Source organism: Pseudorasbora parva, chromosome 12 (assembly GCF_024679245.1).
Source record: "Pseudorasbora parva isolate DD20220531a chromosome 12, ASM2467924v1, whole genome shotgun sequence".
Classification (NCBI taxonomy): domain Eukaryota; kingdom Metazoa; phylum Chordata; class Actinopteri; order Cypriniformes; family Gobionidae; genus Pseudorasbora; species Pseudorasbora parva.
The window spans coordinates 18,837,247-18,860,385 of NC_090183.1; the positions used below are offsets into that span (position 1 = coordinate 18,837,247).

A 23,139-nucleotide genomic window follows, 5' to 3' on the forward strand; every position below is an offset into this window, starting at 1 on the left:
GACAATGATACACAACTGATCAGCATACAATGTTACTCAAGTATAAAATAGTATAAACAGTTTCAAAGAGTCATCATTTTACCTGGCTTCTAGAAACACACGGGAACAGTGTGGGAAGTTCTGGATACAGATGCTTCCTCGAGTGGTTTGCTCCTTTCCCTTAAATACTCCCCCAGATCAAAGAACAATAAACATTTAGCACCCAAATATTTATGCAGATCTTGGTTCTTTTCTCAGACCCAAATGGTCCCACCTATCCTTGAGGCCTGACAGCAAATGTTTATCAAAAGATCTTTATGAGCATCTCCTACACCAGAGGAACAAACCCGGTTGTCCTTCTTTTACGACCTGTTTTACTAGAGCTGGAATGTCACCAGTTCCCCTGATGTGAGAATGAAACCTGTTTACCAATCACACCAAAAGTATTTGTATTGACCATACAGAAACAGCTTGTGGCAGTATCTGTGATATTTGCATGTGACCCAGAGGGTGAGAGGGTCATATCTCGGCAGGGGTGAGGAAATAGGATTGGGCCAGGTGCAGTCTTGTTTACTCTTGCATTCAGATAGTGAAGTTTTATTGTCTTTATTGTCTTTATTGCAGCTTTAAATCCCTTTAGTTTGTTCTCAGGTGAAATCCATTCTTACAGTTCCGCCCTTGGTCCCTTGGAGCAGAGACAGAGCAGTCTCCGAGGGGCCACCACCAGGGATTTCTTTTTTTTTTTACAGCTGCACTTTCCGTAGGGCTGGTATCTGTAATGGGCTGAGTGCAATGGCCATGTTGGTTGAAGTGCGCATTGCTCGAAGAAGACATCTGAAGTAGCAGCACTGACAGAGTGTGAATAAGAAGATGAACACACTGGCCATGGCACATCCACGGAACATCCAGTCCCACCATGTGTACGCATACTGTGCTGAACGCGTCGAAGAACTAGACAGGATCTCGGCAGTCTTTTTCGCCAGATTTGCCTCCACTTGTGCTTGGTTGAGATGGTATTCAGTCTGCAGGATCATTTCTTGTACTAAGTCCATTGTGTTGACCAAATCTTGTGTGCTTTGTTCATAAAAAGTGTCCTCCCACCAGGGGGAAACATCCGCGTCCATTGGTACCCTTCCAAGGATGTTGATCTGACCCATTGAAAAGTCCTCTTTCACTTCTAAACAGAAAGTGTGGTTAGCAGGGCAGGTCAGACCTCCATAGGTGAAGGAATTCATCTCACTGACGATGCACCACTGTGTGTGAGACACTTGAACAGCATCAGAATGTCCATGCAATGACTGGACGTTAACAAGCTTAGAGTCATTGGCAGAAAAAGGCTGTAAAGTGTTGCAGGTGCAAATAACGTAACTTGATGTTTCATGACAACAACTGCGAGTGGTAAACAAGGTTTCAATGCCCCTCAAAGTCATATACCCCGTAAGATAGTCCCATTTTATGATCTGATCCTTCACTACAACGCCAATAGAGCGTATGGTAGTGGAATTTAAGTAAACTTGATCTGGGTGAATTAAAGGGAAAGTGGCAAAGAACCCAATACAGCCAGTACATTCATTTCCAGTATACATCATTAATGTTGATAATAATTCAGAGTATTTAATATTTTTCATTTTCTCTGATGCAAGCCATCTATGCAGATCTAAGATTTCAATAAGATCATTTAGAACATGTCTAGGTGTTTTATAGAGACGAAGATCTAAAATCTCTTGTCTCGCTGCAGTAAACAAATCCTGTGCATACAACCTACAGGCTAAGTCATGCTCGATGGTACGGGTCTGATTAAAAATTGTCTGGCTGGTCGTCAGAAGCGCCTGCGCCTCAGATCTGACCGCTTTAATAATATTTTCATTACTATTAGTGATGTGTTGAAAACCAGTGGCCACCTGATTTGCCAACCATGTTGAAAATTGAGATTGACCTGTTATTTTGTAATTGTTGGATATAGAATTTACTGAACCAAAAAGGCCTGCTATATTTCCAAAAATGTCTCGTTTAGTGCGAACAGGTGGAATTTGGACTGCAAGTCTATTTTTGTAATCAGAAACTAAATCATCGATGCGTGACTGTAGCCATGTGTATGTTTTGTCATTAATATCACAGTGCTTTTCGTAGGCAGACAAAATATTAGAGATGTTATACGTCACATGTGTTATTACAAGATTGACATCATGAAGCAAAGTCTTATTCACATTTCCTCTGATCAGACCACCTGGAGGAGTGGGATGTAATTTTGGACACTGTGTGGGTTTCCTGTATCCACAGGTAGTCAAGTTAAAGCAATGGTGTAAAGTCCATGAGCAATTGTGAGGGCTAGTAAAATTGTCCAGATTTGCCTCACATTTTCCCACACAGTATGTTCCTTCTTTCCGACTAGTCCAAACAAATGTTTTTACAATACTGCTCGGTGTCCGTTTTGTCAGATTGAACAGAAGTTCCGTAAACTTCAAATGTGTGTCGTTATGCGATGTTGTGTGAGTGCACCTATATGTTGCTGGTTCCAGATCCGTACTTGAATAACATTTTTTAGGATCTGTGCCATAATTATTTTTCTCATAAAATGTGTGCAGTTTACCAATTTCTGAATCTGGGAAAACTTTAAGTTGCTCCCAGGCCGTAATGTTATGGTGAAATCGGGGTGCATGTGTGTAACCAGTGAGGTTTTGGTATGGGAGATGGGTAGAACCTGTGCTACAGCAGATTTTTGTGAAGCAATTTGGTTCCGGTGCTAATCCGGGGGGCCATGTGACTATTTTTTTGTATGCGATTGAAGTATAAGATGTGAATGGCCCCTTGTTATATTTCCATACCCATCTCTCGCATCCTAGGGTGTGTGTGAGTGTGATGCGTTGTCCCAGTTCGATGCAGGTTGGTCCGGATACCAACCTGGCGTCCGGACTCCATGGAATTGCAGTGATTGTCCTGCGAAGGAAGAAGATCATAATTAATTCACTGGACCTTTGAATGGTTTACACTGGGACATGTGGTACCATCTTAATTTTCCTCTGATGGTCACGGCCACGCAGCTGTTGCAAACAGCTTTAATTTCATAGGGCCCGTGCCATCTAGGGGAAAATGCGTTTTGTTTCACAAAGACGCGTACCATCACCACATCCCCTTCTGAAAATTTTCTTTCAGTGGTTGGGTTAAATTGTGCATCATTTGACAGGTCTGACTGTTTTTGTTTCAGTACAGCCTGTGCGTGCAACACCTTCAATCTTTCTTGCAATTTCACCAACACAGTCTGCTGAGTCGCAAGCATGAGGGGCCCCAGATCTGCTGGGGAAATTTCTGGATCAATGGGTAACTTCATCACCCTTCCAGTCATAAGCTCATATGGGCTAATGCCTGTCGCTTTTGATGGGGTTGCTCGCAGCACAGTCAGAACTGTGGGTAAGACATCAATCCACCTGTTTTGGTGTTGTGCTATCTGTTTTGCAATATTTTCTTTTATGGTGCGGTTAACACGTTCAACATTTCCCGAACTTTGTGGCCTGTAAGACACGTGAAGTCTTTGCTTGATGTTTAGCATTTTGCACATGTTTTTCATCACTTGTCCAGTAAAATGAGTCCCCTGATCAGATTCAATTTGAATTGGTGCTCCCCAAAGAGGGATGATTTGGTTCGCTATCACACGTGCCACAGTATTTGCCGTGTTATTGCGAGTGGGAATTGCTTCAACCCATTTCGAGAATTTATCAATTATGACAAGGCAATACCGATACCCCCCTTTGGTACTGGGTAGCGGACCAATGAAATCCAATTGTAAGGATTCCCAGGGCCCTTTCGGTGGTTCTGGTCTACGTAGGTTTGTTCGGCCTGGTTTTCCCTGGTTAATGGTAGCACACACCATGCAGGTGTTGCACCACCTTTCAATGTCCGCCATCATTCCCTGCCACCAAAACTGAGTTTGTATCAGCTGTGCTGTTTTTGTTGCAGATACATGCGCATAATCATGATATAATTTGATTATTGGTTTTTGGAGGGCTTCCGGAACGACAAATTTCCCATCTCGGAGTACTATGCCTTCAATTACATTCACCATCTGATCATGTTTCAAGTGTGGCACAAGTTCTCCGTCAGAGACCCACAGCTCTTGTTGATACTGTTTGAGGTCAATGGGTGTGACTTGGGCAGCACTTGCTACAGAAGCAGAGGATGTCTCTTTTTGCCACTGGTCGCCTTTGACTGCGGCCAGCTTAGCCAGTTGGTCAACAACATTATTGTTTTCCTCGTGCACATCTGGATTTTTGCTTATGTGTGCGCGTACTTTCACAATGGACATGGGGTTTTTTCGCGCTTGGACTGCTTTCCATATTGACGTTATGGTGTTGAAATGTTTTATAGGCGTTCCAGCAGAAGTGAGGAATTTTCTCAATTGCCATTGAGCCATAAAATCAGTTACAACCCCAAACGCATACCGACTATCTGTATACACGCAAAGTGGTTCAGGGTGTGCCTTAATCGCTTCTAGCAATGCAATGAGCTCGGCTTCCTGTGCGGATACGTTAGACGGTAATTTAAACAACAATTGTTGTCCAGCATCTGTGTCTGGAAGATTGGGGGCCCACACTGCACATCCAGCATAAAAATGACCATTCTGACAGAACCGTGAACCATCTATATACACAGGTGCTTGGCCTGGTAATGGTTGGTCATGAACAAGGCTTTGTGCCTCTTTTACAGGCTGGCATGTGTGTGGATTTCCCTCAACATCCCCAAGCAGATGTGGCAAAATTCGTGTGTTTTTTATGGTAATGTCACGCGCTTGAATGTCGGCTAGCCATCTCGCTAATCTTTGGGAAGAAACTCCCTTGATTCGGCCCTGTAACAACATTCGTACAGGCGTGTGCATTGTGTGTACAACAACAGGTTGAAAACCGACAATGGGCTCTGTTGTTTTTAGCATCCAATGCACCGCTAGCACGTGTTGCGTACATGGGTCAAATCCTTGCTCGACCAGAGATTTTTTCCGACTGTAATACGCGATTGGACGCAGTTTTCCCCCATATTCCTGAGCTAAGACTCCGCTTAGTGTTATTTCATGCGCGTCTACTTGAATGTGGAAAACTTTTGATACATTGGGGAATCCAAGGGCAGGCGCGGCGCACAAACGCTGTTTTAAATCACTAAATGCTTGTTCATGCTCGTCAGTCCATTCAAGGACATCATTTGGTTTTGTTTTTCCTTTTAGAAGCGAATACAACGGCGCAGCGGTGTTTGCATAATCAGGGATGAAGTCTCGTAAATAGTTGGCTGTTCCCAATACTTTTTGTAACGAGTTTAAAGTATGTGGTCGAGGCAGTTCGGCGATGCATTTCTTTCTATCGTCTGTTAAGGCTCTGTGGCTTTTCGTCAGAGTGTACCCTAAATAGTGTACCTCTTTTAGTGCAATTTGGGCTTTTTCTTTGTTCATTTTAAAGCCTGCGTCACCTAACCTTTGTAACACCTCGTCAACCAGCTGCAAATGGTTCTCAATTTGTTTTCCTGTAGCTATCAAAATGTCATCCACATAGTGAACGACCTGGCCAGTCCCTAGTAAGGGACCGAGGACATCTGCCACAGCTCTGTGGAAAATGGCTGGGCTGTTGTGTAGGCCTTGTGGCATCCGCTCCCAGGTATACTGCATTTGATTTACAGTAAATGCCAATTTCCATTGGTCTTCTAGTTTAACTTTAAGAGACCAAAAACCATTTTTGATGTCAAGCACTGTGAACCATGAAGCATCGGTTGAAACTTGTGATAAGATGGTAGCTGGATTTGCCACTATTGGTGTCGCTTTAGGTAGAACTTTGTTAAGACGCTGATAATCTATGCACAGACGCCATTTTCCATTAGGTTTTGGCACTGGCAAGCACGGTGAATTCGTAGTGGAACTGCATCGTCGAACTATTCCTCTGGCCTCAAGCTGTTGTACTATCTCATGAACAGCGACCTCTGCCTCTGGCTTGATGCGGTATTGCTTTTGCGGGGGAGGGGGCTCTCCCTCGATGCATACCTCAAAGTCAACAAGGCCGCAATCGTGCTCATGATTAGCCCAAACATTGCTGTGTTTGCTGATGAGACGTTGAATTGGATCTGTACTGGACATGGACATAATGTTTGCATTGCCTTTAGGCAAACTTCCCTTTGTAGTTTTATATGTTTGTAGTTCAATTTGTTTTTCAAAACAATGAATCACAAATCCATGCTTTCTCATAATGTCCATTCCCAGCACAGTTCCTTCACTATTGTCTGGTAAATACCAGAATTGTTCTGTTAGCACCACCACGCCCAAATCAAGTTTAACTGGTTGTGTTTGCGTTGCGGTCATCAAAGTATCGCCTATGCCTTTAATTTGAATAGTTCTCGTGTTTAGGGGTAACGGAAGGTTTGTACAAGAGCAGGCGGCTCCAGAATCAATGAGAATGTTAACTAACCGGCCTCCGAGATTAGCTCTTATTTTGATTCGGTTACCGCTTGTGACAACGCTTCCCATAGCAACGGAGGCCACGCACCCCTATTGGGGCCTTTTATGTTTTTCTATCAGGGCAGCGAGCTCTGTTTGGAATGCGTCATCTTGGGTTAATTTTCTTTCTTCAGATTGCTTTGCGCTGTTTTCTGAAGTGTTATTCCCTGCAATCAAATCCCCTAAACGCCTGAGTATTTCATTGTCGTCTTTAGAATGCGTTTCCTGATTTAGTTTGCGTTTTAATTGAAAACAGGTTTTGATAGTATGGTTGTTTTTCTTACAAAACTGGCATCGAGGTTGAAATTTAGGGTCAGGATTTTTAGCACCTCTTCCTTCGGTTAACCATTGCGTTGTTGCCACAAAACTGGTTTTGTTTTGTTTTAGCCTGGCCTCTATTTTGGAAGCCCAATCCACCAATGACCGGTAGGTATTCTCTGGCGGATCGGCTCCGTGAACTAATGCCTGCTGTATATGGGGACCGGCGTTATTTTTCAGGAGTTGTAATAAAACTTCCTGATCGCGTTGTGCATCTTCTAAACCTGAATGCTCTTTGTATGTCACCCATAAACGTTCGGCATAAATTTCAAATGGTTCTTTGTTAGTCTGTTTAATCTCTAAAATCCTATTCCACTCAGCGTGTGTTGGTCCCCTTAACTCTAATAAAGTTTCCTTTAATCTTTCATACACGTCGTCGTCATCCTCATCTTCCTGTTTGATTATGATTTCTCCATTTCTTAATTCGCGGGGAATTTTTGGTTTTAGCTCGTCTGGAATGGTAAGAAGGGCTACTTGCCAAACATCTCTGATCTCTAATTTGTACACCGATGCCTGTAACATTAAGTTGTCCCAGTAGGGTTGGAAAGGACCTTTTCGCGGCATCATTCCCACAACTTCTTTGTGTTTAGTGCATTCTTCGCAAGTTAAAGGGCGGCTAATGGTAGTGACTTCATCATCTGCATTCGTCATTGTTTTAAGCACAGCAATTTTCACTGGTTTCCGGAGAACCGAGCCTGATTTAACTCGAGTTATTATGGGACTGCGTTGTTTTCGCTCATCGGGTAATTTTTTCTCTTTCGCGGGTCCTGGAGAAAGCTCACGCTCTCTCAGGTCCAGATGGCCTTGCAAACTGCTCGACACAAGTGCAACATCATCTTCGTCACTATCGCTATTTTGCCCGTTAGCGTTACCCATTTTACTGCTTATCGCCGCGACTACCGCAGATACAGGAAATCCTGCTGATTCGCAACAATCCTCAAGCGCGGATGTGTAATCTTTATCTAATTTAAGCTTCTTTTCAAGCTTTTTCATTTGTGATTCGATCGCGCTGCCCTGTCTTGCCCATGTTTGTTTATCATACACAAATGCTTCGACCTGCGCTCTTAGCTTCTTTAACTCGTCCGATCGTTGCATTTCTAGCTCTTTTATATTGGCTATTACACGTTCGTTTTCTGCAATAGTTTTCAAATCATTTCGACGCAGCAGATAAACGATCGCGACCAGAATTTTCTTAAAAGGAGCCTTTTTTTTTCTCCAATTTACGGCCCTCAGTCTGGTACCAAGCTAGAATTGTATCATTGTTCCACTCAAAATCTACACCTTTGTTGCGCAAGCTAAGGAGGAGATCTTTAATGTTCACTCCAAGTGTTTCCATTATCTCCTTATCTACACTCAAACTGCCGCTTCCCTGATAAGCCATGTTGTTTTCTAATAACCTTAAACACCACCGGATTTCTACGGTCTCCGGTCTATTGTGGGTATACCGACCCGTTCAACAAATGTGTCTATATTGGGTGCATCTAGGCTTTCCCTCAACACTTTCTAAAAGGTAAACAAAAATGGACTTACCAGGACATTTGTAGACAGAAAAGTAGAACTTCAAACCTCATGCTCACTCGGGTGGATCTGAATTGTCGCGCCAAAAGACGTCACTCGCCTGAGACTGGGAGATCACGTAGGGCGGGGTCACCACTTTGTAAACTCCACCTGTTTGGCCCAACGAAGGAATCCAACAGCTGGTCGAAGGAATACTGCGTGTTCGTCTTTTCGGGCGCTTCTATAAAGGACACAGTAATTTATTAAAGTGTGAAGATCCAATTTTAAATCTGACTCCATGTTTTAATTTAATCTGACTCTAATTGTATGTAGTTTCCTTGAGTTTGTTACATTTATAAATTACAGCTGATCGAATGATTAGTTGTGATTTAATTTAGATCTTTGATCTCTCTGAGTATCTCTACTTCTCACTATCTTCGTTCATCAAGGGACCCGATATCTCTTAGAGATATGTTTCGCGAATTACATTCTCAAACACAGACGAGCCGGTTCTGATATTAGTCAGAGGATTGCAGAGTGAATATTTTACCTTTAAGTGGTTGCGCCTGCTTACTCATCTTAAAGCGTAATGGGAATAATAATCACAGGAACTACAACTTGCTAATACAGTGACAGTCAGAAATCAGATTATCGCTAATGTGGTGCTCCATGCTCCCAGCATTGCGTCCTGCTGTTTGATCTATCCCGAGACAACGTTTGCGGAAATACCAGACTCCGTTTGATCGTACTAAAAGAAGCGGCCTTAGAATAATACAAGATTAATCAAAGTTAATGTTTATTTAGCCAGGCAAAATCATCAAAATATAGTCAAATTAAAAGACAATGATACACAACTGATCAGCATACAATGTTACTCAAGTATAAAATAGTATAAACAGTTTCAAAGAGTCATCATTTTACCTGGCTTCTAGAAACACACGGGAACAGTGTGGGAAGTTCTGGATACAGATGCTTCCTCGAGTGGTTTGCTCCTTTCCCTTAAATACTCCCCCAGATCAAAGAACAATAAACATTTAGCACCCAAATATTTATGCAGATCTTGGTTCTTTTCTCAGACCCAAATGGTCCCACCTATCCTTGAGGCCTGACAGCAAATGTTTATCAAAAGATCTTTATGAGCATCTCCTACACCAGAGGAACAAACCCGGTTGTCCTTCTTTTACGACCTGTTTTACTAGAGCTGGAATGTCACCAGTTCCCCTGATGTGAGAATGAAACCTGTTTACCAATCACACCAAAAGTATTTGTATTGACCATACAGAAACAGCTTGTGGCAGTATCTGTGATATTTGCATGTGACCCAGAGGGTGAGAGGGTCATATCTCGGCAGGGGTGAGGAAATAGGATTGGGCCAGGTGCAGTCTTGTTTACTCTTGCATTCAGATAGTGAAGTTTTATTGTCTTTATTGTCTTTATTGCAGCTTTAAATCCCTTTAGTTTGTTCTCAGGTGAAATCCATTCTTACAGACTCCTTTTCGTTTCAAGGCATTTAAGGGTTCGGCAATAGCTGAAAAATTAGGAACATACCTATGATACCATCCACTCATCCCTAAGAACCGTTGATGTTCTTTTAGATTTCTTGGCACAGGGAAGTTCTGAATTGCCTCCGTTTTAGCAGGATCTGCTTTCACCCCTTCGGTGGTCACCACGTGGCCATGAAAATTAACTTCTGTTGAACAAAAATTACATTTCTGAAGCTTTAAAGTTAATCCAGCCTTTTGCAAACACCTCAAAACCCTTTGGAGATATTGTACATGCTGACTGCAATTTCATGAATAAATGACTATGTCATCTAGATAAACCAAACAAAACTGTCCTAAACATTCAGCCAACACCCTATTCATGAACCTTTGAAATGTGGCGGGTGCATTCTTTAAACCAAAAGGTAAAACCTTGAACTCATACAACCCAAAAGGGGACACAAAGGCAGTTTTAGCCATGCTGTCTGGGTCCATTGCCACTTGCCAGTACCCACTGTTAAGATCAAGAGTACTAAACACGCTGGCTCCAGCAAGTGACTCCAAGATTTCACCCACTGTAGGGAGAGGGAATGCATCACTTTCGCTCACAGCATTTAATCGTCGATAATCGACACAAAATCGCTGACCTCCATCTTTTTTAGGCACCAGCACAATAGGAGATGCCCAAGGAGACTGAGATGGCTGAATAATGTCTCGTGAAAGCATATCATCAATTTGATCCTTTACCATTTCCTTTTTATGGACTGGTAACTTAAATGGCTTTTGCGCAACAACCACATCTGTACGGACAGCGATCTTGTGCTGAACCAGATGAATCCTACCAAGAGAAGGAGTACATACTTCAGGATGATCATACAAGAGAGTAAAAAGAACATGAGACTCTTTGTCTGATAAATTACTCTCATTGACTTTGGTTTGTACAAGCTCAACAAGTTCCACTCCAGTTTTTTCCTGCACATAGTTCTCCATGTACTCACTCACTGACCACTCAAGTTGAACAGGAGGAACAGCGGAATAAAGAGAAGCAGTAGGCTTACAATCCACAGGTGGTTTACAAAACCTCCAAGAATCCCCTGAGGTAATTGGTGGCTGAAAGGGGAAAACACGATTTTCCAGGTCCCCTAAAAAAACTGTACAACTGATCTTTAATATTAAGCTGCAAACCAGTCAACGCTATGAAATCTAACCCCAGAACCATCGAATATACAAGTTTCTGAGCTGGAAGGACAACTGTAGGAACTTGGAAATGCAAATCATGCATATAAAAACCAAGCATTTTCTGACCAAGAGGCATAGTAGCATCACCATTAGCCAGATAAAGAGGTCCCTCATACCATGCATCAAGTTGCTCTTTAGGTCCTTTCATCTTATTCCAAAAATCAAAATGCAATAATGTGTAGGTTGCCCCTGTATCTACAAGCGCTTTCCCAGTACAGTTCCTCACGGTTAAGGGAACAACCAACTGTTTAAGAACAACTGGGCCAACTCGCTTGTCCTGTCCGCTACTAGTTGGATCTTTCTTTACAAGTCGTTGCACATCATAAGCGGACACTACCCCTCGTTGATTACTACGACCCTGGGATTCTTTACCACCCTGTGTGTGCCCTCCAGAGTGTTTTCCACTCAAAGCCACCTTGAAATTAGGACAAGAACCTGGAGAATGATTTTCATGACACCTCCAACACATCAAGCTTGGGTTTCGTTGCTCTGAAGGCAAGATAACTTTTTGTTCTACCTCTTTTATTTTTCTAGTCTGTGAATTCTGGTCAAATGTAGTGCTCGTAGACAACTGAAGCTGATTATACTTTCTCTGATGATCATAATCCCTTTCTATTTGAGTTCCCAACCTCACTAGTTCCTCAACAGTCTGTGCACGACCTCGAAGTTGACTCGCAAAACAAGGGTTCATAGCTTTTAACAGGGCTTTTAAAACTTCATCCTCAGCAGCTTCCTTTTTTTTCCAACGCTTAAACAAAGCTTGAAATGAGAAGGTAAAATCACGAACACTTTCATTTGCCCCTTGTAACCGATTTCGTACTTGATCCTCCAACACGTCTTGATAATCTTCTGGTAAAAAAACAGCTAAAAAAGCTTGCTGAAAACATTCCCAAGTATCAATTTTTGAATCTCACAGTCTCCCACCAATCACAGGCAGAAGCATGCAAAACACTACGCATTGTTGCAAGAATTTCACTATTTGACATTGGTCTGAGAGCCAAGAAGTCTTTACATCTTTCTAAGTAAACTAGTGGATCGGGCTCATCCTGTACCCCCCCAAAGGAGGGAAAAATCATCTTAATAGGCAGGACACGGCCACAAGTCAAATTAGATGGAACAGAAACCTGACTGACCAAATCCCCAGTAATGCATGGTGCAGCTGAACCTAAACATACCTGAGAAGGAGCAGGAGCAACATCCTCCCGTTCAACTATCTTACCGTCAAGTTGAAGGCTTCTCTGCATAAGGACATCAAGAGAAGTTTGCATAGTAAACACTTGCTGCTTCAGACTGCGTACTTCTTCTTGCAACTCCTTTCCACCTACACTATGTTCTTTGATAGCTGTTTTGAAAGAAGAAAATAATGAACTGTTAGCATCATCAAACAAATCCTTAAACTCGGTGCATTACTGTCTGGCATTCCACTTAATAGCATCCATTGTTTGATTGGTAAAATTTTGCATGCGTTCATTAAGAACCTCTAAAAAAATCAGTTTGAGCCTTTTCAACTATTGTTAATATCTCTTTAGGGATGTCTTTAGCACAAAGTTTAGCATTTTCCTCAAACCATTTTTTCTGCCAAGCTATAGTGTCCACAAACACACTTTTAAGTGAATCAATTGCTTGGGAAAATATAGTTAAATCATCTGCTTGGTTCCCCAAACCAATCAGAGGGACACCAAGAAATGGTTGTTCTACACCTGTGCCATCGTCTAATAAAGACAGCTCCACATTCTGAGGAGTGGAAGGGCTATCATGAAATGGTCCCAAACTACCATCATCTCCAAATCCAGCAAAATGTATAAGAGGAGAACTAGGTTCCATAACTACACAAAAAATCACGATTGGTAAATAAACACACAATATCTGAGGGTCCCTGTTCGGGCGCCACTTCTGTGACGGTATTGGGCATTAAAAGGTTCAATTCGGGCGCCAGGGGTAAAAAACCACCACAATTATTTAATTAAATACATCATTAGAGACACCAAATAGGGATAACATTATTAATTATCCTATAAAAATGAAATAAAACCAGAAACCACAAGAAAGTTGATTCAGAGAAGTTTTCTATTCAAATTTCAATTCCAGTCATTTTTCAGTACATCATATTCAACTCAAAAGAAAAAATAAATAAATAAATAAACTATTCAAACCCAGGAACATTTACCTTTTAGTTACCTCACAGCAATAAATGAGTAACAGATAAATCAAAAAATAGATAAATCAGATAATTACATGCAATACAATCAATTTGTATGCAGTAACAAAAACATAAATCAAAATACAATAAGGCAGTTACTTAAGAGGAAAACAGGGATGTAAAACAATCCAAAATCATCTGGATCCAAAGTTCAAACAACAACAAAAAAACAATTGCTTTTCATGTCACTCATTGCTACTGGGCCTGAAACCATTATATAACACAATATTTACAAAATCAATTCGGCAACTCGAGCGCCAAAATAAACACCAAACGAAAACCCCACACCCTACCTCAAAACATACTAACGTTACATATAATGCCCTGAATTAACATCTCTACAACCGGATTAGAAAAAGCTCTCTCTCACAATGCTCCATTTATAAGCAAAAACGCTCTCCAAACAGACTCACCAATGCTTTACGAAATTCAATGACGAAAATGTATGTTCCTCAAAATATGAATCGTAAGCACTAGAATAGGAAGACAACCGCTGCACTATATGTCGCATCAACACTCACTGCAATGCGGTCTACAACAACAACAATACTCACAACAGCCATCCGCTTGCATTACCATGACCGGGAATAACCCATGTCTGACGACAACAGCGGCTAGAGAGCGTGAGAGAGAGAGAGCGAGAGACATATCACACTTCCTTAAATAACTTCCTACCTGGTTTTCGGTATATACGCTCAACAGCGCCACCCCCTGTACAAAATAGGAAATTACCAATCATTGAAGACTGTCACAAATAGATATGTGATCCAGAATCATTCAGAGGCTGAAATAAATTGAACAGGAGAAACGACAACAACAGGACGTCCGTCTCTGTGGTATGTACTGTATTTAGTGGCCTGTCAACATTTGTGTGTCTTTACTCGCAGTTTATGAGGACATGATTCGGTTTATAGACTATTGTATGCGACTAACCCTTAGCAGTAGCAAGCAAAACGGTTTTGCACGTCAGACTAGTGTAACATTATACATAGAACAACAATGGAGTAACGTTAGCGCATTTGAATGACGAAGCACACGATCGTGTCGTTTACTGATGTTTACTCACGCGACGATAACCAACAGCATAGACATTTGAAGCAGTTTTACTCACCGGCTGCTTCCAAAGCAGGACTGAACCTTTATCGCTGGGACCGCTCCGTCAAAACCACACTTCTTTGGTATGATTTGTTGAAGTCCTGACAGCAGTGAATGGTGGAGATCCACTTTGCGACGCGACTGAAGCGATGTTGTGAAGCTTCCCGTCATTTCTGCGTTCAAATCGGTTCAAATGCAGCGCTGTCTTACCGGAATGCTGTGCTGAAGCGTTGAAGTCGCTTGATGTCACCCATAGGAATAAAGTGGAGCGCGGCGCGGACTATAACGACGACTGGATCTGCACCTGAGAGAGTGTTTATGGGCGTGCATTTCCTCTCTCGCTCTAGTCACAGGCGCACGCGCACCCTACCGGGAGAAGAGCCCGTACGGCCCCTACAAGGACCTTCCGTTCTATTAACGTCATGCCGACCCATACTCGAAAAAAACTCTCCGAAACTTGTAAGAAACCAAAAGGAGTATTTTTGACACAGAAATACTCTATCAAACGTCCACAGAGCTCTCAAGTCTCATGCTTTGGGCGTGAGACACACGCATTTCAACCCGTTCACACGCTCACACGCCACACCTTGGATTTCTCACGCAGAGAAATCGCCAGGGTAACACACACTAAGCGAGTTCCCCATAGAGTTCTGACGGCCCTGCCACACACGCACCAGTTAATCTAATAAAAAATATATAGATACCGAACAGCCAATCATAAAATAGATTTGCTGTATCTGGGTAAGATATAGATATTCCCTCCATCCAAGAATGTTTACGTTGGATTCCATGTCCTGTGATTCACGCCAAGGCCTCGCTCATTGAATCAAATGCTCGCTGAAGTACCGTTAGTTGGCATCTAGAAGCAACGATGACAGACGCAGAGACACTGACAGCACTTTGTGTTTTCTGTTCTTAATCCTTCAACAAAACTTAAAGGGAGCCTTGCTTGTCTCAATCATGATTTGCATGAAATGCATTTTGCTATTGTACGTTATTGCGCTCTCACTGAGTGAACATCTGTGCTCTTCTGCACTCGCGAATGCAGTAATGGACAGCTGTCCTCATCCGACTGGTGTTTGGATGTGATTTTTTTTAAAACTCACTTTCAATAATTCATTTATTAAAAGTAATTCCATTTTGTAAGATCATTTTCATCTAAGTAATTCCAAACATCATGAGGCAGACGACATTAGTGATCAAATACAGTCGAGTTATTAACATGCTCCACAGCACCACCCAGTGGATTTAGTTATAACTGCGAGATTTAGAGGTATTTATAATGGATTCACTGCATTTACGACCAGCGAAGCAGTAAAATTTCAATATTATTTTTATTTTTCGAATATTAATTACAGATCGAATATATTCGTGCTCACCCCTATTTATGGAAGCTGAAGTGTAGCGATATAAAATTTGCAATGCAATATGCAAAATGGCAATGCAATATGTAAAATGGCAATGCATTTCAGTATTTAAATTTACATTTTCCATACCATGTGTGCAAAATTTGGAACAAAATGATGATTCAAATTGAATAATATAATTTACATTTAAGTTGCAAAATTGAAATTAAAATGTATTACAGAAATAATTAGATGTGTTTAACATGTTCCAGCAAAAATTGTAGCAAAATTATCATTTAAATGTTATTTTTCTAAATTGCATTTAAACTCCCGTTTAAGATACTTGCGATTGCATTTTGATTATATGTCCCGCAATCAATGTAGCAAAATTCAATGTGAAATCGAAAATGCAATCCGAAAATGCAAAACTCCATCTCGCCTAGGGAAACCAAATACCTAGAGCCGGCCCTGCCGCTGTCATAAAGAGAATAAAAAATACAACCATACTGATGTAGCAAACAATAATCATAGGCAGCTTGTCTAAGATTATTTGAGAGTGAAATAATCTCTGTTGTAAACCACAGCTCACTTCAGCGCAACCGTGCTCATGTTAAGGTGCCACCAACCTCTGGGCTGAAGGCCTCAAAAACCTGCTACCAACACCAATAAACAACACTAACCATTCTCTCTCTCTCTCTCTCTCTCTCTCTCTCTCTCTCTCTCTCTCTCTCTCTCTCTCTCCCTCCTCTCTCTCTCTCTCTCTCTCTCTCTCTCTCTCTTTTTTTCTCTTTCCATGGAGAGCATAAAAATAGGGACAATAAATATCAATGGAGGAAGGAATTATAGTAAAAGAGCCGCTTTGTATGAATTTATTCAAAACAAACACATAGATATAATTTTTTTGCAAGAAACCCATAGCGACTTGGGTAATGAAGTAGAATGGAAAATGTGGTGGGAGGGTAAAATCTTTCTAAGTCACGGCTCAAATCTAAGTGGAGGTGTTGCGATTCTATTCTCAAAGAAGCTTAATTTGACTAATATATCTTCCTATGAGATAGACAAGGGCAGAATATTGATTGTACAGGTGGAGTTAATGGGATTTCCCTTTCTTTTTATAAATGTTTACTCCCATGGGCGTAGATTACGCGGGGGACGCGGGGGACGTGTCCCCCTCACTTTTAATAAAATGTATTTTCGTCCCCCGCACTTTTACTGGGTCTCACCGATCCTAGTCGACCCGCTCCGAGCGGGATTTGAACCGGTGTTACCCTGTGCGGGGGCGGACAAGTTAACAGGGACGCTAACGACAGCCTTCTCTAAACTCGGTTGATAGCGCGCTTCTTGAGGTCAGGGGCAAGTGTATTTACATAGAAACCAATGTGAATACATCAAGATTTAAATTCAGAGACAAAAAATTATCTATGCATGACCTGTAATTTTTTCCGAATCTTAATATGAGGAGGGCGCTCTCATAGAAAGTCCAAAAGTGGATTCGTAATACCCTGTCACGCTGGAGCTGCAGCTGAAGGAAAACAATCGTTATGAGTGATGAAACGTGACGACGACAATCAGACGAGTGCGACAATATATGCTTTATGTGTGTTTTTTAAGTCATCTCAATGTAGGCTATTTATTGACAATAAAGTATCATATGAATAATGCAGCTTTTTTAATGTTTAGTATTCTGCTCACCACGGCTGCATTTATGTAATCGAAAATAGTTAAAACAGTAATATTTTGAACATTATTACAAATTAAAACCGCTTTTTTCCCCTATGTGAATATATAGTAATTTATTCCTGTGATCAAAGCTGAATTTATCATCATTACTCCAGTCTTCAGTGTCACATGATCCGTCACTAATCATTCTCAGATGAGGATTTCATAATCAAGAAACATTTATGATTATTATCTGTGTTGAAAACAGTTCCCAAAATGTTGTGGAAATCATGATAGCCTACATGTTATTTTTCAGGATTCTTTAATGAATAGAAAGTTCAATGGACAGCATTTATTTGCATTTATTAAATAAATTATCTAATTTGTAATATTAAAAATATCACTTGTGATCAATTTAATGCATTTCTGATCAATAAAAGTATTAATTTCTCTCTTTTTTAATTTTACCACAAATGTTTAGAAAATTAAGCATCACCATGAGCAGCACAACTGATAATAATCCTAAATGTGTGTTGATCATCAGATCCTCATATGGGAATGATTAGTGAAGGATCACTGAAGACTGGAGTAATGATGATAAATTCAGCTTTGATCACAGGAATAAATCACACTTTACTATATATTCACATAGAGAACAGATGAGTTACATCAGAATATATATATATATATTTTTTTTTACATTGCATAAAATCTATGGAGTCTTAATGCAGAAGTGTTTGTAGTATATAAACCAATCATAAAATTGGCACACAAAAAAAAGGAGAATAGGAGAATAATATTATAGATATTAATTATTGGTTATTGCTCAGCAGTGTATTTGATATCTTGCCCAATTAAAAGCAAGAGATGCGATAAATTATATTGGTCCAAAAAAAAAAAAAAATGGTAATACGACATTTCTGTCCCCCTCACTTCTGAAAAGATGGCTACGCCCCTGTTTACTCCCCTATTAATGGAGCAGAAAGAGTAGAATTTTTTTTTTAATTATGTAGTGAATTAAAAAAATTTGATAATGCATGTATGGTTCTTGGGGGTGACTGGAATTGCACCTTAGATTTCACACTAGACCGAAATGGCGAAGAACTGTATCCCCAGTCTGCTAATTCATTAAGCAGTTTAATAAGGAAATATGACGTATCTGATGTTTGGAGGGAAAACACCCAACAGTAAAACAGTATACATGGGTTAAAGCTTGTCATGATTATATTAGTGCTGCAAAGTTAGATAGGTTTTATGTAAGTAAAAATAATTCTAATAGAGTTTTAAAAGCCAACATTTTTTCCAAATGGTTTTACTGATCATCATTTGTGCATGATTGAAATGAGTTTAAAAAAGTCACAGCCTTCTAGTTACTATTGGCATTTTAATGTGAAATTATTACATGACTCTTTATTTTGTGAAAAGTTTGGGCTATTTTGGTCTAAATAGCAAGAGCAAAAAAGTGATTATGAAGATTTAGTACAATGGTGGGAAGTTGGAAAAGCACAAATAAGATTTTTTTGCCAGAACTACACAGTCCACTCAAACAGACTTGTAAAGAATACTATTAAAACACTTGAGAGAGAAATAACTGAAATTGAAGAAGGAATTATTGAAGGAAACTTAGAAGAAGGGGATCAATTAAGAGAAAAAAGGACTGTTTTAGCATCCCTGTTCAATGAAAGAGCAAAAGGTGCTCTGATCAGAGCCCGTTTTTCCGCAATAAGAGAAATAGATGCTCCGAGCTCATACTTCTTTAACTTGGAGCGAAAAGAAGGAGAAAGAAAACTCATGTTACATTTGAAACTACCAGATGGGACTCTAACAACTAACCCGAAAGAAACCATGCAAAGAACTTTTATACTGATTTATTTGAAGCAAAAGACTGTGACATTCACTGCATGGATGACCTACTAAGAGAACTGCCAAAGCTTACCGATGATCAGAGACAATGGCTTGATGCGGATGTTCAATTGGATGAACTATCAGAGGCGGTAAAGAAACTTTCTAATGGCCGGTCCCCTGGCATTGATGGACTTCCTTCTGAGTTTTATAAGCAATTCTGGACTCTTTTGAAAGATGATATACTTGATGTTTTTAGAGTTTCTTATAAAAAAAAAATGAACTTCCAACTAGTTGTAGAAGAGCGGTTCTTTCGTTATTGCCAAAAAAAGGTGACCTTGGACTGTTGAAGAACTGGAGACCAGTGGCTTTGCTGTGCACGGATTACAAAATTCTAGCAAAATATCTTGCAAATAGATTAAAACTTTTTTTAGAGTATGTTATTAATGACTTTCAAACATATTGTGTGCCGAAAAGAACAATAATGGACAATCTTTTTCTTGTGCGTGATGTTATGAATCTAGCAAATGCTGATAACGAGGATGTGGGTTTTCTGTCAATTGACCAGGAGAAAGCTTTTGATAAAGTTGATCATCTGTATTTATTTAAAACTCTTAAAGCTTTTGGTTTTGGTGAGATTTTTATCTCTTGGATCAAACTTTTATATACTGGAGCTTCTGCATTGTTAAAGGTTGGAGGTGGGCTAAGTTGTCCAGTTTTTGTACATAGAGGCATAAGACAAGGCTGTCCTTTGTCAGGACAGCTGTACTCTCTAGCAATTGAACCGCTACTATATAAACTTAGGGAGAAGTTGCAAGGGTTTATAGTGAAAGGTTGTGAAAACAGGCCAATTATCTTTTCGGCTTATGCCGATGACATCACTGTTTCTATAAGAAGTGATACAGATATCATGAATCTAACAAATGCTTTAAATATTTACGAAAAGGCCTCATCAGCCAAAGTTAATTGGGGTAAAAGCGAAGGATATTTGTTAGGAGATTGGCAAGAAAGGACCCCTCCAGTGCTTCCAGGTGGAGTTAAATGGGGAAGAGAGGGTTTGAAGTTGTTGGGAGTATTCTTAGGAACAGATCAATACAGGCAGAAGAACTGGGAGGGTATGGTGGAGAAAATGTGTGACCGGTTGTCTCGATGGTCATGGGTGCTGCCCCAGCTATCGTATAGGGGCAGGGTATTGGTCACAAATAATCTGGCTGCAGCAGCATTATGGCACAAGATGAATGTGCTGGACCCCCCGGAATGTGTGGTTGAAGAGCTACAAAGAAAGCTAGTTGACTTTTTTCTGGGATGGACAGCATTGGAAAAAATCTGCTGTACTTTTTCTACCCACTCAGGAGGGAGGACAAGGCCTGATGGACATCAAAAACAGAATGAAGACTTTCCGACTTCAAGCAGCACAAAGATTGCTGTATGCGGAGCCGTGCTGGGCTGATACAGCGTGTGCTGTGTTGAGGAAAATGAATATCTTCAAGTATGATGTACAATTGTTTTTGATCAATTTGGCCAACATGGACTTGAGGAATGTTTCCCCTTTTTACAAGGCAGTTTTGAAAGCATGGACATCAGTTTTTAAGGTCAAGAGGGTTCTCACAAACATTGGACTCTGGACAGAGAATGAACCTCTTTTTAACAACCCGCTGATACCAGCACCGGCACTGGAGTCCAGAAGCATTCAGAATGTAATGGCAAGAGCGGGGTGTACAAGAATTGCTGACCTAAAGACTGGTGAAAACTGGAAAAGTCCAGAGGAGATGTGCAACGAGACAGGAATCAAGTCTGCAAGGATAATAAAGAGAATAATGGATGGAACTGTTTCCGCATTACCCTCTGTTTTCAGACAAAGCTCAGAAGAAAATGAGGTTCCTGAAAAGAACAGAGCGAGTCTTTTTCCCCAAGTGGAAGTTTCAGCGGCGGTGGATGGAGAGCCAGAGGAAGGTTCTCTCCTACATTTCAGGACTCCTGTGCTGGAAGGTTTTGAGACTGTTTCAAAAAAGGCCCTGTATAATATTTGCGTGAAGGTGTCCCATTATAACGTGCTCAAAGACTGCAAAGAGACTAAGTGGTCAGATGTGTTTGGGCCAGACTCGTCCCCTAGAGGATGCTGGAGGTCCCTGTACAAACCTCCTATAGAGAAATGCACTGCGGATCTCCAATGGAGGGTTGTACACTGGGCGGTAGCTACAAACAGACACGTGGCACACATTGACCCCACTGTAGGGAAAGAATGTGTTTTCTGTGGCGATGAAGAATCGGTAGATAATTTCTTTTTATATTGTTTAAGGTTAAGCGAATTGTTTCAGGTCTTAGATAGGTGGTTTAGAGATTGGGATGTAGGTTTTAATAACATTTTTTTTTATTTTTGGACCAAAATATGTTGCATCAGACAGAAAAAAGATCTCGTTAATTAATTTTGTGATTGGAGGAGCAAAGATGGCAATCTGGTTAACCCGGAAGAGAAAAATGAAAGGAGAGGGGGAGATAGGTCCTGAGGTGGTCTTAAAAGCTCTTATAGCAACCAGAATCAAGGCAGAGTTTGCATATTTTAAACTAATGAATAATGTGGACAGATTTATTGAAATGTGGGCTTTGAATGATGTTTTGTGCTCTGTGGATTATGAAAATGAGCTGGTTTTAAATCTATGAGGTTATGTGACTGTGTTTAAAAAAAAAAAAAAAGTTTTAAATGAGAATTTGTAATTTTTACTTTTGACTATGTGATTGTATGGTTTCTCAGAATGGATATATGTGTGTATTTACCAATGGACCTAATGAAACAAAAGTTTTTCTTATGAGGAATGTCTTATAGTGTAAATATAAATAAAGGTGTGTTTAAAAGTCTCTCTCTCTCTCTCTCTCTCTCTCTCTCTCTCTCTCTCTCTCTCTCTCTCTCTCTCTCTCTCTCTCTCTCTCACACACACACACACACACATTCACACACTCACACACACTAATTAAATACATATTTTTTTATTTGTACGAATTTGTGTCATTTTTCATATCAGACCCCCGTACCCAGCCAAACCCTGTTGCTGCCGCCACGGCCGAAATCTCACTCTGAACTCAGTTCAAAACTTGAGAGCCCTGCGTCCAACATAAGTTTTTGAAACTTTGTCTATGTTTAGGATGGGAATCCAAGTCTTCAACAGTGTAAAAAGCTCAGTATGCATGAAACAGCATTTCACACCCCTTTAAATTAAAGTGAGAAGATGGGGTGGTGGAGGGATGCTAAAATAAAAATGGTCAACGAGAGAAGTTAAATGTGTTGTGTATGTACACCTCTTATCGTTGATTAGATTGATTAGCTTACCATGCTCCACTTGTGTTTAAATAGGTTACGTTATCTGACATGCTCCCCTTGTAAATTAGGTTTGATTAGCTGACGGCTCCATTGTTTAATTGGTTTAATTATCTGAATGTGCTCCTCCCGAAATTAGTTAATAAAACTTCACGTATAAAGCCTATTAATATTTTTTTATATCACCTAGACAGTGTGCAAAGAGCGCTCCCTTATAATCACTAAAAGTCTCCATTTAATGAATGTGATCTAACAAAGTTCCTTTTATTAATAAGTAAAGCTGACTACACTATGAATCTCTTATTTACATAATGTCTACACTTTGTTAGAGAGGATTTGCGCATGTGCAGAACTCAGAATTGGACAAAAACTTGAGCGGTGAGTTTATTCTAACTTCTGCACGTGATTGGCCATTGTGTTTAAGAAATTAACAAACAGAACAGCGTGAGTGTCTCGGCTGCATGGCGTGTCCATTTTTGTTTTGGCTCCCATGTTAACAGGTTAGAGCTTGCACACTGCCCACCTGACACACATTGTTCAAAAACACGTGCATGCTAGAAATTAGCTGTGTCTCATTTTGGAAGGCTGCGTCCTCCGGAAGTCGCATTTGAAGGGTGCATACGTCATAAGGCCGTCTCATTTAAAAAAAGTGAGAAGGACACTCCAAATGCGACCTTCGAATGCGTCCTTCTTTCACAGGAATTCGG

The 23,139-nt window shown here is 40.6% G+C and overlaps 1 protein-coding gene across 1 annotated transcript; it reads right to left on the reverse strand.

Moving 5' to 3' along the window:
- Positions 1–658: 658 nt before the first annotated feature.
- LOC137093361 (uncharacterized) lies at positions 659–7,636 on the reverse strand. Its single transcript, XM_067458176.1, has 2 exons — positions 7,131–7,636; positions 659–2,505 (listed from the first exon to the last, which is right to left on the reverse strand). The coding sequence occupies exons 1-2, from the start codon at positions 7,634–7,636 to the stop codon at positions 723–725; spliced, it is 2,289 nt and encodes a 762-aa protein (XP_067314277.1). The 3' UTR covers positions 659–722.
- Between the last annotated feature and the right edge of the window lie 15,503 nt (positions 7,637–23,139).

What these genes read in the sequence shown, in the direction of transcription:
- LOC137093361 (XM_067458176.1), bottom strand. Translation starts at nt 7,636, where the DNA reads ATGGGTAACGCTAACGGGCAAAATAGCGATAGTGACGAAGATGATGTT. An exon ending in GATGAGGATGACGACGACGT is followed by an intron (nt 2,506 to 7,130) that starts GTATGAAAGATT and finishes ATGTTATTCAAG; the next exon opens with TACGGATCTGGAACCAGCAA.